Below are 15,687 nucleotides of genomic sequence, written 5' to 3'. Positions count from 1 at the left end.
CCTTTACTGCCCTCTGGCACAGTGCATCATCTATCTCTAAGCACTTTTCTATGATGGATGCTCCTGCTAGGACCTATGCCCTTTCGTGAGCTACTTAGTATGGCTTTTTGACCATTGACAAAGTTCCTGTACTCTCTAAACCTACTTCCAGTCACCTTATAAGGATTCAGCTCACTGTTCATTGCACATTACTATGTAGGCTTTTACACAGCTTAACTATGAGAAGGGCCTCTGTGCAGGACAATAGGTACCATCTAAATGTCATCCTACTACACCGACAGCGGGAAGAAACTATACTTTCTGAAAGCTCACACATCAAGAGTGTAGAAATTCTTCTGTCAGTCAGTCAAAATACTCTTTATTCGATTTTTGTTAAAATCATAAAAGACATAAAGCAAACACAAATACAAATACAATTTTTTTTTTTTTTAAATACATCACTCGATCTCATTACAAAAAGTTTTCTGCTTAATGATTACATTTCATCAGATTGTTACACAAAAGTACAAATCTATTTACAAGTATTAAAAATTTTCCTTTAAGAACAAATTTGAGTTAAAACAGGTCTATCTGGGGTAGTCTTTTTTTCCTAGATCTAAATGCAGCAGTTAAATAGCAAGCAACACTAAACATGGTGTAGGTATCTGCTAACATTTGGAGGAAGATTAAGGCTGGCCTTATTTGAGTAAAGCCCGCCGCTTTCAAAACAGGGAATAAATATTTCTTCCTTTCACTACTATAAAAGTCACAAAAGAATATAAAATGAAGGGTATCTTGAACTGAAAATTGATCACATCCGCATGGCGGACCATCATCAGGTTTTGACCACACCGGAAAATTTCCTAGAGAGTAATGGATTAGGTTCATCCTGAATTTAGTTAGTAGGAGTCTATGAAGAGGATTAGTCACAATTTTTAAATAGGGTTCCATGGTGGGCGAAGTTGTTAAAACAATATGTGCCCTCACCATGGATTTCCTCAATTCCATTTCTTCTCTATCCATACGAACCCTCTCCAGAAACATCTGCTTAATCAATCTGACATCTTCCCTCCTGATGCTTGATGGGTCATTAAAAAGTTCCGGTCTCCCCAGCATTAGTAATGTAGATTTAATATATTTTAGCCAGGGAATTCTCATGGCGTTATCCCTTGCAATGACGTCCTTAAGAATGGCATGGTTTAGCGTCAGCTCGGGGTTCAACCATGTTTTGGCCCAGAAAAGGAGGGGGGCTAATTTTAGTTTATCAGAGATATATGGTAAACCTATTTCCTCATGGATAGAGAAAGTGGGTGTGGAATCGGGGACAGATAAAATGTTCCTAATGATACCATTTTCTACCCTCTGTATTTTTGCCGCCTCTGCATAACCCCAAATCGCAGATCCGTACATAGCGATTGGAACGCACTTACTGTTGTATATTTTAATCACCGCCTCCATTGGTTTGGCTCCCAGTCTTTTTGTAAAGGCCAGCAGGGCTGATGAGGATCGTGCTAAGCTAAGACTTTTTGCTTTGATCTGGGGGACCCAGGACCCTCTTTGATCAAAAAGGACTCCCAGGTAGGGAAAGACTGGAACCCTAGAGAGAATCTCCCCTTTGCAAATAAAAGTTTTGTTCTGCAACATATTTACTTTACGACCAATAATCATAGTGTGGGACTTGGAGACGTTGATTTTCAAGTCTAGGTTCTCCATAAAGGAACCAAAACGGTCCAGAAGAATCTGTAGGCTAATCCCTGTTCGTGCTATCAGGACGGCGTCGTCCGCGTATAGGAGGGCTGGGATCTGAGCTCCTCCTACACGGGGAACATCAGCCAAATTCTTCTGCTTCAGCTTCATGGCTTCCGGTTCAAAGCATAATCTCTTTTAAAATACTGAGACTATGGTTCAGCTCATGGTATTTTGAAATGTAAAATATGTAAATATCAAGCAGCACTTTGCATATTTTGAAATGTAAAATATGCAAATATCAACCAGCTCTTTGCATCCGGTCTTCTGCCTCTCTTCTTTTGCAGCCTTGTTTTAAAAAATCCAAATAAAATGCCAGAGCTTTCACGGTGCTGGCTCCACATATCTGGAACTATATTTAAGGTAAACAAGCTAAGCAGAGCCTGTTCTTTGCCCCACGATGGAAGGTGCACTAGAACAGTGAATGTAGGCCAGATCTAGTGTCTTAGGCAATTCTCACACAAATCTTGCAAAAACACACTTCACGGCTTTTAAATAAACAATGGCTCACATGTGTTGAATAAATATATGGTTAGTGGGCCTCGTGCTGGCATTCAAATAAACACAAAATACCCAAGACATGGCCTAAAAATGTAAAATAAACGTTATTAAAGGTGGGAACAGCACAGGCAAACGCCAAAGGCATCTTGCAAGTCATACTGTTTAATTACTACCTCATCAGGGGCTGGTTTGTGTAATAGCAGCATTTGCGGTTACCAAAGGCCCTAAAAGCTTTTAGTATGCATATTAATTCTTTAGCAGACATCTCCCATATGACCAGGTAGACCGGGAACAAGCCCCAGAAAAGACACCAATACCAAAGTTATTAGACCAGTCATTTTTTGATATCCCAAGACAAAGAACAGAACTGTGTGACCCAGACTCTTGGCTAAGAGAGCACTGAGCCTAAATACATATGTAATGTCTTATGTAGAAAATCTTCATTCAGTCGATATTCATCATTGCTCTGAAGAATACAGCAGCAGGAAGGTATGAAAGGCTCAGCATTAACCATGTATGTGCTGCAATCAAATGTTAATGAGGTCCAATCATGTCCCTATCCATCCACATACTGCACAGGGGATGGGACTAGAGTGCTAGAAAGAGGTGCTTGAGTGCTGGGAAATGACCGGCAGGAAGATAAGAAAACATAATGAAAAGTTACTTGTAAGAGTAGATGTAAGGACAATGTACAGAGAAGGAAATCAGGAGCATAAAAAACAAATAATGGATAATAGGGATGAACAATAGCAAGGAAGGAAATAAAAGGCAAATTTGGAAAAACTCCATGTATATCCATGTCTGAGACGCTTAGGTTAAGTATATTTTACAAGCCAATGCCCCCACCACCCGTGTGTGTGTGTCTGCAGATTCCGGCCAGGACTATTGGAGAGTGTGATCTTTGACCAGTGTCCATGATAGGAAGAGAGGGCGGCTGCCCAGGTTCACACACTTACCTCACTATTATGGTCTCTATATTCGCTGCTAGAAGGGGTGCGGGAGGTGCAGCACCCCTAAAATAACCATGCTGGAGTTCAGAACGTGAATAAACAAAAAAGACCCCTTTAAATTTTGTTTTTATCTTGTCGTATTTGCTGTGGATTCAAAGACAGAGGTCAAATGTCAGGCAATGTTTTCTGACAAATTACTGCTTTTTCTTTTAACAATTAAATTGGTGTTTCCTTTTTTTTCGTTGACTGTAAAATTAAATGATTTTTTAATGTGAACTATAACAAACTTGCTGGAGTGTGAAAAGAAAGGCTTAACTTGTCATTTCTTGACTAATTTAAATACCTGTTAATGGACTGTAACAATATTTCAAAATGTATCAGCAATTAGATAAGCACAAATTAAGAAATTTTCTTTATAATTCTGAAGTGTGGTGGACAAAAGATTTAAACATTAAAACAAATCAAGACACTTGTGTGAGGTGCAAATGATTATATTCGCTGAAACCCAATTTCCACACACTGTCGTTTGCACACTATAGTATTTTATCAGTAAAACTATGTGTGAGTAGAAATGTGGTTGCCATTTCTTTAAATGACAATGCACTAAAACACCGAGCTTTAGTAATATATTTGTAACAGTGTGCTTCAAAGTGCACTACCAGCAACATACACCCTCACCACTCTCCTGCTGAATGGCAATGTCTCATTTGTTACACTTGTTCTTTGTGATATTTGGATGATTTCACAATACCAAACACTTCAGTGATTTTGGCACTCTGAAAATTGCTACAACACCATGTGTGGCAGTGAGACACAAATTGATTCTCTCTTTCTTGCTCTGTTGGGCCTCACAGAGCTAGGTCATAGCTCCTAGACCAGAGGAGGAATCCCACGCTCCCCTGGGATTCACATCTATTTCCTTGCCATGTACAGCCCAACTGTGGGAGAGCTGGTTAGGGTCCCTGCCTCTAAACCCGTGGTCGTAGAGCTTGAGGTCCACGGGAATGGGGAACTGCTCTCATGGTCCTTCCAGCAATAGACAGTGGCTGTAAGGCCCAGGTGACGTGGCGCCCCCTCCCCTAGGGCTCCCAGGGCTAAACCATGGCTGGTGTGCCCCCATTTCTAGGTCTGATCGAGTTGGGTAATAGCCGCGAGCCCCAAGAAAGGGGGCTTTTGTCCCCTGAGTGTTACTGCGCCCCCTCTCTAGTGGGCCTTGTAACACTAGACCATAACTGTGAGGCATATAGGAGAGGGGCTCACTTCCACTGTGCCAGAATTAGACCACCTTTAGGAGTATCATTGGTCACTGGCCTGTCCCTTGACCAGTGCTTAATGTGAGCCAGTGGTTTCTGGTGCTCGGCACCAGCACTTTATTGCTGGGGTTGTGTAATATTTGGTACCCCCATCTATCATGAGGCACTTAATTGCCTGAGCCTACACTTATGAGCACAAAAACAGTTGTTTGATAATTCAATATACATTATAAACAACTAATACCTGCCTCCCATGCCATTCTTAATCCTTTGGCGGCCTCAAACAGTCTGAATTGTCACACTTGTAGCAGTATGATGGTTAGTAGTTTTGCAAGTACAGTAGGAATGAGTGGTGCAACCTGCAGTGGCCTCTTGACGAGGGCCATGGCACTTATTTTTTTCTTTTCAAATTAAGCAGTGGCACTGACACCGCTGTTTGGCAAAGAGCAGCAGGTGTTAGGCAAAAGGTTTAGCAACACTAGATGCCCCAAGCCCTGCACGAAAAATCACTGCACAGTTTTCAGTAACTTTGTTAAGTATCGCTGCACAATGTACCCAAAAACATGTTGTCAAATCACCACCAATCTGCTGGCATCAGCCGCATTTCTGGTTAAAAACCCATAAAACCAAATTCTATTTCAGGACCAGAGGCTCTGATAATTGCTTCTCTTTCTTTTACTGCAAAAATACAGCAGCCAATGAAAAACGTGTTACCATAACAAAATATACATTTTCCACGGTATCCTGCTCACAACCACCAATCATGGTTGAGCAGACCATATAATCATAGGCATCGCCATTTTAGGAGCCTCTTTCTTTGCTGCTCGCAGACAAGATAAATGACTCATTATTTATGCTTATACAACATTGATTTATGTGTACTGTTGAAATGTTTAATCAATAATGTTATGGTATGTCCTGGATCCTTGACGGCGCCCCACTCGTTACGGGACAACGATCCTCGTTAAGTAATATACTGCATTCGGGATTCCGTTTGAATTCCCCTGGTCGCGCTGGACAACAAGTTTTGTTCTGCAATATCCAGCATTCAGGATCCAGTATTGTTCGCTGTGGTCGCGCTACTGAAGCAGACCATATTGCAGCTCAATGCGCCATTGAGCTGATGCCTTCCCTAATAGGGCCCCTTGCACTTGAGCCTGGGGAAACGTGTAGCACGATTGGGCTATCTCTTGGGCGTTTTTGGGCTAAGCGCTGTTCTCTTTCTATTTTTAGCCTCCTAGATCTGCATTATTTGAACACAGAGCTCCACATTGCTAATTAGATTTGCAGCGTGGAGTTGACGCCGGCTCTGGCTGAAATAATCAGAGCTGCCCGCTGAGCTCTATGCACACTCTTGGAATCCTTTGGTTCTGGACCCCTTGTCTCCCCTGGGACTGTAATAACTGGAGTACAGCTCTGCAAAGGAGCCAGTGACTTTCTCCCTGGTGCACTTGGGTTTTGCTCCCCCTTGATCGGTCCTTTTGGGATAGACTTGACACCGTGTTAAATACTAGTATTTTTTTAGAATGGACGATTGGGCCCCCTTTGAGGAGGAAGAGTATAATTATTACTAAGAACAACCAAAGGGGCCCTACTGGGAAGATAATTTGGTTGAGCTCTGATGCCTCTGTCCCGCAGTCAGTCAACAGGGCAATTGAGACTGCTGCTCCCATTACAGTAAACCAGGCTCTGGCTGCCGCCCTCATACCTATTACGGCTCAATTGGAGAGTTTTGCTAGGCGTCATGGTTTTCAAAACCCTGTGACACCGAGCCCTATACCTGGTTCTCCAAATGCAACCCATAAACTGTGAGCCAAGTCTTTTGAATGGCCTCCTGCTGACGATCTGGCTAACCTCACTCAGGGCCTTCTGGGTGATTATGGGTACACAGCTCCGTCAACTTCCACAGGTGCACAATCCAAGCGCAAGGGTGGTAAAGATACCAATACATATACTACAACTATCAACTCAACTAATTCGGCGAAGAAGACTCATGCAGCCAGGCTACAAGTTTCAGCTTGAACTCCCTCGAAATTCCTTTACCTTTAACCCTCAAGACATTGTCCACTCACTTTTGTCCGATTGGGCTCCTACCACCAGAGGTGTCCGAGAACCTCCACGAGAATCTTCAAATAGGACTTGATAAGGAGGTCCACAACAGTTTTCAAGCAGAATGCCCCAGGCCAGATATTCCAGACAAGGTTGCGAAAAGACCCCGAAAATCAATCCTAGCATGTTGACTTTCCTAAAGCAGTTTGCTAAAGATCCAAAGAAGGGCATTGCGCCTGGTGTGGTTGTCAAGACAAGCTGCTAGATTTAGCTGAGTCCCTGACAAAGATTTTGGAGATGGCCTTCGTGGCCAAGGAAACTGACTCCGATGTTGACCCCGATATATTCACTGACTGGACTCAACGGGTTATGTGCTTATTGGGGAACGCTAATTGTGCTGTGTCGATGGAAAGGCGCAAATCCCTCCTTATGTGAGTGGACTTAACTGAACTCACTTCGCTGAGGCAGATCTGAGGGTCACCTATTTGGAGATAAGCTGGTCAAGGATGTTTCCAAGTATGTAGGTACCTTTACTTCTTTGGATAAGACCCAATCCAATATCAAAAGAGTTTTTTCAAGCTTGCTTTTTAAATAGGGGTGGGCTAGGCAGGGGCCACTCGCCAGGCCATTACTATTATCAAGGCCCTTCCAGAGGTGGATACAGTTGTGGTAGAGGAGAGTGACAAGACTCTACTAGGGGAGGCATTTTACTCCACCAGACAACGATTCTCCCAGCAACACTTCAACAGAGGCGGTAACAGAGCGGGATTCTAAACCCAAAGTTCTGCAAGTATGACCTCTTGACACCTCAGTAATTTCGTTGGGGGGGTCATGTTCCATTCTTTCTCCACAATTGAAGGACGCTTACACAAGATACAAGGGTCCTGCAGACTTGTCTGGATTTTCACTTAGAGTTCTATCAGATTCCTCAGCAAGTGTCATTCCCTCAGCAGTAACATTTTTCCCTACATGAGTGCGTTTTTATAGATGCAGAAATTGGGGACCAGCTGCAGAAGCGGGCAGTGGCATATTGAGACAACAGCGCCAGTTGTTTCTGCAGCAACGCCATCCAGGTTCGGAAAAGGCGAGGTGGACACAGGTTGATTCTAAATTTGAGAGATTTCAAACATTTCATCATGTACAAGCATTTCAAGATGAAGTGTATCCATCTTTTAGCGGATCTGTTGCGGAAGGGGATTGGATGTTCCGGCTAGACCTCAAGGATGCGTATATAACCATTCCAATCTTCCCTCCTACCAGCAATTTCTTCAAATCCGTTAGAGAGGCAGGTGGTTGGAATATTCAGTCCTTCGGGCTTTCTTTTGCGCCGTGGTGTTTCGCCAAGCTGATGAAGCCAGTGATAGCAGAGAGTAGAGTGGGGTGGAATGGAGCTCTGTGGTGTAGTGAGAGGTTGCGCAGTGTGGGTGGAGTTGCTTGGCATGCAGAGTCTGAGTAGATTGGCATAGTGTGGCTTGCGTGAACTGAAGTGGCATAGAGTGCAGTTGAGTGGCATTGTGTGGGGTAGCGTGGTATACAGTAGGGTACAGTGGAATGGCATAGTGAGGAGGAGTGTCGAGTGTCATGGCGTGGAATGCAGTGGTGTCGAGTGGCGTAGAGTGATGCGGCATAGAATTAAGTGGAGCAGCATAGAATGGAGCGGTTAGTACAGTTATGCGAGTAAGCAAAAAACAAGAAACCAAACTAAAAATCAACGCAAAGCTATGAGGCAAAATGAGGATGAAGGACTGAAAAGCAACTAAAATAGGAATGCATCAGCAAGCGTCAAGAAGGTGTGCATGTTTTGTTAGTATGGCATTTATACATTATACCCATTGCAGGCAAGACCTAAAAACTAATCAAATTCAGGGCTGAGCCACTCGCAACAACTTTGGCAGGGGGACAGGTCTCCTCTGAGTCCTTAAATTGGCTGTGAGGGGACCTGCTGAAGGTGGAAAATCTGGGCCCAAAGTAAGAACTTAAGAAAAAATAGTTCCCGTCAATCTCACTTACCCAAGAAACTCAAAGTTCTCAAAAGTAAAATTTGTCAAAGTACCATCCATGTTCTTCACAGATAAACAATGAAAGCAATATGAAGGGACAGGCGCTTGAACTTCCACTTTTCCAGTGTGCGATCTTCTAGTAGACAAACTCCAAAGGCATTGATCAACCATGCCTTAAAATGCACCAATGTACTAATCTTTACACCACCCCCAGTACCTCGATGGCCCACAACAGCTTTCCTGGTGCTGAATGAAATACCACCCTGAATTTGCCCTCCAGAGTTGTACGTTATGTGATCATGGTCTTGTGTATTTTGTGTTCCCTTCCGGACAATCCCTACTGCAATTTCAAGGCAATCTTTAACTCTCCCATCTCAGCCCAGCATCCTCCCCGACTTGCACATCTGCACAAACACCCAGTTGACACTAGAGGCAGAGTACAAGCCTGGGGGGGGACCGAGTCTGCATCCCTCTATACCCCCTCTCCCATTATTTTTTAGACCGGGGACTCCTTCCCTTTCACTCAAGAACTGAGGCTTAGAGGTGCTGGCAGTATCACATTTTGCCCCAACACTGGTCACGTGTGTGTTCTAAACACTATAATGCATTGCATTCCTTAGCAATATGGTGGCAAGATGTTTCTAAAATGTCATACCACTAGTAGCATCTTCTCTTTGTAGGTAAGATGGCATAGGAGGGGGATATATTTAACTTAACTGTGAATGACCAAAAAAAGCACATCATTAATTCGTATAGCTCTTATTGATGCAAAAATGCAGGTGCCTTGGTGTTTGAAGCTGAAGAAAGAAGGCAGCTGTAAGAAGACAACAGTAAATCAGTAGCCTTTAAATGAAATGTGCTGGTGTATTTTTATATATGGGTTAAAGCAGTTTAAAATGCAACTGCAAAGTGCTGTGCATCTATTAAAAAAGAGGGTTATCGAGTCCTACGTTATCTATATGTAGAAAACTGAGGAAAGTTATACAAATTAAAACGAAAATCAAAAATGTTCCATTTTTGTGCTATCACATTTTTGTTTTTATGTAGCACAAATGCCCTAAGAAGGTCACTTTGGAGTGCTGATAAAATGAACACATGGCCGAAAAATATGGCACAAGCCATATCAGTTACTTTAATGTATCACAAATAAATGCCTTAGACTTCCTTGCCAAATTTCAGACTTGATTACCTTTTTCAATATGAAGGAAGACTATAGCCACATTATTTACTGGGATTGCACCATACTGAAGTAGAAATGCAGTGCATGCCTTGTTGGTGCTCTACAATTCTATTACTACAGACAATTTTCTTGATCTGCATCAACGATCTACAACCTGAACAAACTGACAGCATTTGAGGTGCTTCTTGTGTCGGACGTATCACAACACAAAAAGAGGATGGAAGGAATACTGAACCTTGTCAAACATACACCCCCCATTCACAGATCTGGATTAAATCCATTGCTTTTTTTGCTCACCATGCCGCCCCAGTTTGGACCCAGCCATATGTAGATCAGTCTTGACCCTGCTTTCCATGGGAACAGTTCAGCCCAAACAGCCAGGCCGGGTCCTCCCTGGACCGGAAAACAAGCATCCTGGGATCGCTTTTGGGGAATCACTCCTCATCAGCAAGGCTAGCATGAATCCAGCAGCATAGCGTCGCATGGGACCCACATCTGGGCATACACTTCCCACGTACGACAACTATAGCAACACAAAAAGTTGATGGATGGAATGCTGACATTGACAAAATGTCACCCCTAGTCACAGATCTGGGTTAACTCCATCATTTGTTTGCTCACCACACCACCCTAGTTTGGACCCTGCCATATGCAAATCAGTCTTGACCCTGCTTCCCATAGGAACAGACCACACCGAACTGCCAGGGCAGTCCTCCCTGGACCAGAAAACATGCATCCTGGGACCGCTTTCAGGGTATCACCCCCTCATCAGCCAGGCTAGCTTGAATCCAGTGGCATAATAATCACAAGACACACGTCTGGGCATACCTGTCCGACTTGGGGCGAGTCAAAACATTACAAGATGCCATCTATATCAGTCCTGTGTTTTCTTTTCTTTGTAATTAATTTTGATCAGATGAATATGTCTGAGTAACTCTAGTTTACTTCTACGATACATAAAAAGATACCACTTTTGAAGGAGTCCCACAGGACAATTCTTCTATTAATACAAAACTACCCTGGTCCACGTGGGCAGATAGGGTTGTCATTGTTATTTAAACACACACCCTGAGGTGAAACCAAGGTAATGAGCAGCTCTCTCCTCTGTGATCACTAAAAACCGGTTTAAGGAGTAGCTTTTCTTTCACTGGGTTTGGTGCCAGCATGACTGGAGACAAAGAGTGGCGGCCTTTCCAGGTGTCACCTAACATTTACTTGCGACATTGCAGGGCCCTTTGAAGAAAATTAGGTCCTTGGGCCCACCACACTTGTCTCCCTGCCAGGGAAAGAAAAAAAAAAGCCCCCTATTCCAAGGCCATTGTCCCTGCTCCGGGAACAGTTTTCATTTCTTTCATAGCTAATTCATACCACGTACAGGCTGGGTAGTAAAAAGACTGCTAATACAACTTAGCCTCCAGCGGTTTCCAGCAGAGTAAAACTTTCTAAAAGTTACAATTCCGAAATATTTAATGAAAATACGACTTGACCATTAAAATGGATTTTTATTAAATATAAAAATTAGTCACTGACTGGAGACTGTCGCTGGTACACAAAAATAATTATAGATTGAAGAACAATCTAAACTTTGGCTTTTCATATATACCAGTTACAACATCGTTTTGGGCCTAGTCACTGTGGGTGGAATGTGCCATTTCGAATGTCACACATGTTCCATTCGTAAATATTAAGCACTCTCCATTGTAGGCAGCAAGGTGTGCTTAGTGGGGACTTATTTCATTTTTAAAATCACGATTTCCGACCTGCTAAAAGGATGATTTTGACAGTTCTGTGAAGCAGGGATAAAGCTGCTGCTGTCAGGCTACATTGGATGGGCATGAAGCGCTAAGAAATGGGTGGGTGTGGATGAAGGAGAACGCAGAGGTATGAATGAATGTGCAGAGGACAATAGGGCTTGCTGAGCAAACTAAATCACAATTGGGGGAGGGTGAAAGCAGAGCTGGGTGCGAATAAATGCAATCATGTTTGGGTAATAATGAATGCTTCCAACCATGCCTAAGTGAGAATGACAATGGAGATGAAATGTGTGGATGTCAATGCAAGCACGCTGATAGATGGGGCTTACAAATGGACAGAAAAAAAGGGATTTGGTTGTCCTAATTCTTGCGTGAGATACCTTCAATTGAGAGTAGTACGTTGGTATGGCAGTGTGGGCTTTTTGCTGACCCTTTAAATCGGTCTTTGACACACCTTCAGGTTTTTGTTCAGCAGCGTATTAGGATTGTGTAATAGTTAACTTCAGGGGCGCCGACTTCGCTTAATGCCTTAGTACCCAAGACGGGTCTACAAAAAAGAACTAAAGGGTGGTTCTCATCAGGGGGCTCGCTTTACAGTGTCAGTGATGGTAGGGGTTTTTTTTATTATAGAAAAGATTTAGTCAATGTATGAATGTATGATCAAGAACGTTTATAAAATGGAAGTGCTGGGTCAAATAAGGGTTATGGGCCCAGAATGTCAGTATGGTAGAAACAACATCAGCAAAGAAAATAAAAGAGTGAATACGCACAAAACATGGGAGCTTTGAATATTTAAATAGGACTGTAATGAATAGCAGCTGTAAAGCTTGCAAATACGGACCTCTCCCACTGGACAAAATACACTTCGTCACAGATAGGTAGACATAGAATAGTTGTCCTAGTGAAGATGCCTGACCGACCTAGATTTAATATGTGGAGTAACAAATAGATAGCTTAAACAGAGTTTCATCCCCTGATGTTTGCATTTAGTGCAAGGTTAACATGAAGACAGGTAAACTATGAAACTCAACATAATTTGAATACACCTATACTGTGAGTGTAGACTAGAGGGATCAGCATTTACAGGAAGGCACCATCACAAGGCATATATCCAGCAAAAGAGAGGCTACACACCAGAGAGGCGGGGGAGGGTGGCCTTGGGGTGGAGGGGGTAATAGGGTATAATAATAAATGTATATTAAAATACCTGAACCTACGCTTCCAGGTCGTGATTTGGTATATGTGCGTAAACTAGTTATCTTTTTTGCTTACGCTTATCGAAAAGAAAATGTGTTAAGTTGAAGACCGCTGAGTCAGATCCAGTGGTGAGAGCAGTTCTATCAAAGAAGAGTTTGCTTTAAGCGGTGATCACGAGTTGAAGACTAACATGTTGTTTCAAATAAGTACCAGCTGTTGCACTGTCCCAAGAGGTATAGAAATGTGTCTAATGTCTCCGTTTGATTTTACCAGGTTGTACAGAAACTGGTGTCAGTCTTTAGTAAAATAAAGGGAACCTTGAAATAAAAGTAGTGGAGGTTAGTTTTAGAGAACTATTAAATAAGAGTCTCTTCCATTAGCATTCGTCTTTGATATCCCTCAGGTAGTTATAATATCAAGTTGAAAGAGCTCGAGACAGAAAAGAACATGTGGAGCATTCAGAAAATGATGTTTGAAAGTACCTAAAATACTAGTCTTACCATTTCTGCTCAATTGTCTGAGTTAATGGCAATACAGACGAACGTGTTTATGTATATATATTTTCAGAGAGATCTTCTTCTCCTTCAGGAGAAGGATATGAAATGTTGCTTAGTTTGCTTCATTTGCATACGTTTAGCAGTGCATCTCATACCGCCTACAGCATCTTTAACACAAGAGTTATGGACTCAAATTTAGCCGTTAGTGAAACGATGAACATGTGAAATCCTCTCGAGGGGTAAATTGTACTTGCGAAATTAATTTGCCATTTTTTCACGAATATGAATCACCAAAAATAGGCAATAATTCAAATAGAAAAATGTGGAAAAAAGCAGCTTTCCGCAATTTGTTTATTTTTTTTTGCTTCCACATCGCGGTAAACAGAATATTCATGAAAGCAGACTCAAATATACTTGCACACATTGTACCGAGTTGCTAGAAAAATGTTACAATAATTACCCCATAATGAACGTAGTTCTCTCCCAAATATAACTTCATGATGTGTTTGCCAAACTCCACTATGTTCTTCAAGTGGTGAAATATTTCCTCTGGTGTCTGAAAGACAAAGGACACAGGTCATGAACCATAAATTGACAGCACAAATGTGAGGTCTTATCTATCGTTTAATGTATAAATCCGTTTTTTTCATTGGAAGATGAAATGAAACAATTTAAAACAGAACAATTTCACCTTTACGGCTGTGAAAGATATCAAAAGGATATATTCTTTCTCGAACCATTTTGTATATTGTTATATTAATGGTCCATAGAGTTATGCGTCACTTATGTTTGCCGTATCTTAAACACTTTCACCAAAAACTGCCTCAAACGCTATTGCAAGAAAGACGTAAAATAGACATTACCAACACCATTAGAAAACAAGCATTTACAATGCAATCGTCTCGGCATTATTAAAGGTAGAGCTGTTGGCATTGCTCAGGACTTTTTAAAAAAAATTATAAATAAATGGTATTGTCATTTACATTGCCAATAGCACAATCAGGGGGGCAGAGGCAAGAAAAATGGCACAAATAGGGGAGCAGAGGCAAGAAAAATGGCCCAATCAGGGGAGCAGAGGCAAGAAAAACTAGTGCAATCAGGGGGCAGAAGGCAAGAAAACGAGCACAATCAGGGGGGCAGAGGCAAGAAAAATGGCACAATTAGGGGAGCAGAGGCAAGAAAAATGGCACAATCCGGGAAGCAGAGGCAAGAAAAATGGCACAATCAGAGGAGCAGAGGCAAGAAAAATGGCACAATCAGGGGAGCAGAGGCAAGAAAAACTAGCGCAATCAGAGGGCAGAAGGCAAGAAAAAAACGAGTGCAATCAGGGGGCAGAAGGCAAGAAAATCAAGTGCAATCAGGGGGCAGAAGGCAAGAAAAACGAATGCAATCAGGGGGCAGAAGGCAAGAAAACGAGCACTAATAGGGTGTCAGAGGCAAGAGAAACGGCACAAACAGGGTGGCAGAGGCAAGAAAAACAGTGGCAGAGGCAAAAAACGGCACAAACAGGGTGGCAGAGGCAAGAAAAACGGCACAAACAGGGTGGCAGAGGCAAGAAAAAAGAGAGCAATCAGAGGGCAGAAGGCAAGAAAAAAAACGAGTGCAATCAGGGTAACATCTCAGGGTAATTAGACCTTGGATCAGTGAGAGGCAACTCCCATTCAAGCATGTGTACTCCCTAAGATGATCATTATACCAAAGAGCAGTCCCTGCAGCATTCAGCCACTCATCCGCCTAAGTATCTCAGGGTTATTGCACCACACTGTAGTAAGAGCAATAATACACTATTTATCCTACCTGACACAGTATCTTGTTTCACCACAGAGCTGCGACAACCGCCGTTCACTCTACCAAAGATCGCCTGGGGCTTTTCGAGGTGCTGTTCGCGGCCCCTCCGTTTCGTGGTGGGAGTGCCCGGAAGGCCCTCTGGTTGGCATAGCAACTAGGCTTCCCACTCACAGATGTCTCGCGCTTAAGTCCCTACAGGTGTCACTGGCCCAGAGTGTAAAAAACTATGTGGCTTTCGAATAAATATGGACATGCTTCCTTTAACGGAAATTAGACCTAGCAACACGGCGCATTCAGGATTAATGTATGCCAGATAATTACCATATATACTGCCGAAGGGGAGGACACATTAACATTTCCTGGTCTTTCAGTTCCATGCACTCAATGGTAGAGCAGCTAAACACTAGAAGGGAAAGCAGGATGCTTTTCTGCAATTTTAGAAGGCTCTATTCCTCAGGCAATAAAAACCTGGACGCCATAAGCCTCTTACCTTATTGACCAGGCACACCCTACAGACCCAGCAGATAAGAAAAACATGCTGAAGGTACCGATCTTCCAGCAAGAAGTTCTGAACGCGATTAAATCACTTAAACCAAATTAGGCTCCAAACCCAGATGGCCTCACAAGACATTTACAGAGAATTTGCAGTTACTAGTGCAAACCCTAACACTCAATAACTTTTCTGGAAACTGGGACAGTGTCCCCCTCCATGAGATAAGTCGCTGTGGTGGTGATTTATGCGGGGGCATAAAATCTGCATATTTGCAGAGGCCTTACTGCCACTTACAGACCC

At 42.7% G+C, this 15,687-nt stretch overlaps 1 protein-coding gene across 1 annotated transcript in view; it reads right to left on the bottom strand.

The window, feature by feature from the left end:
- Positions 1-15,687, bottom strand: part of IPPK (inositol-pentakisphosphate 2-kinase) — a 311,737-nt gene that overhangs the window by 201,848 nt on the left and 94,202 nt on the right. Inside the window, exon 3 of the mRNA XM_086938932.1 lies at positions 13,567-13,662. Within this exon, the coding sequence (XP_086795058.1) occupies positions 13,567-13,662 (96 nt within the window). The remainder of the gene's footprint in view (positions 1-13,566; positions 13,663-15,687) is intronic.

Source organism: Lissotriton vulgaris, chromosome 9, assembly GCF_964263255.1.
Source record: "Lissotriton vulgaris chromosome 9, aLisVul1.2, whole genome shotgun sequence".
NCBI lineage: Eukaryota > Metazoa > Chordata > Amphibia > Caudata > Salamandridae > Lissotriton > Lissotriton vulgaris.
Note: the sequence above shows the minus strand (reverse complement) of the source record. Positions and strands in the feature narration are given on the sequence as shown.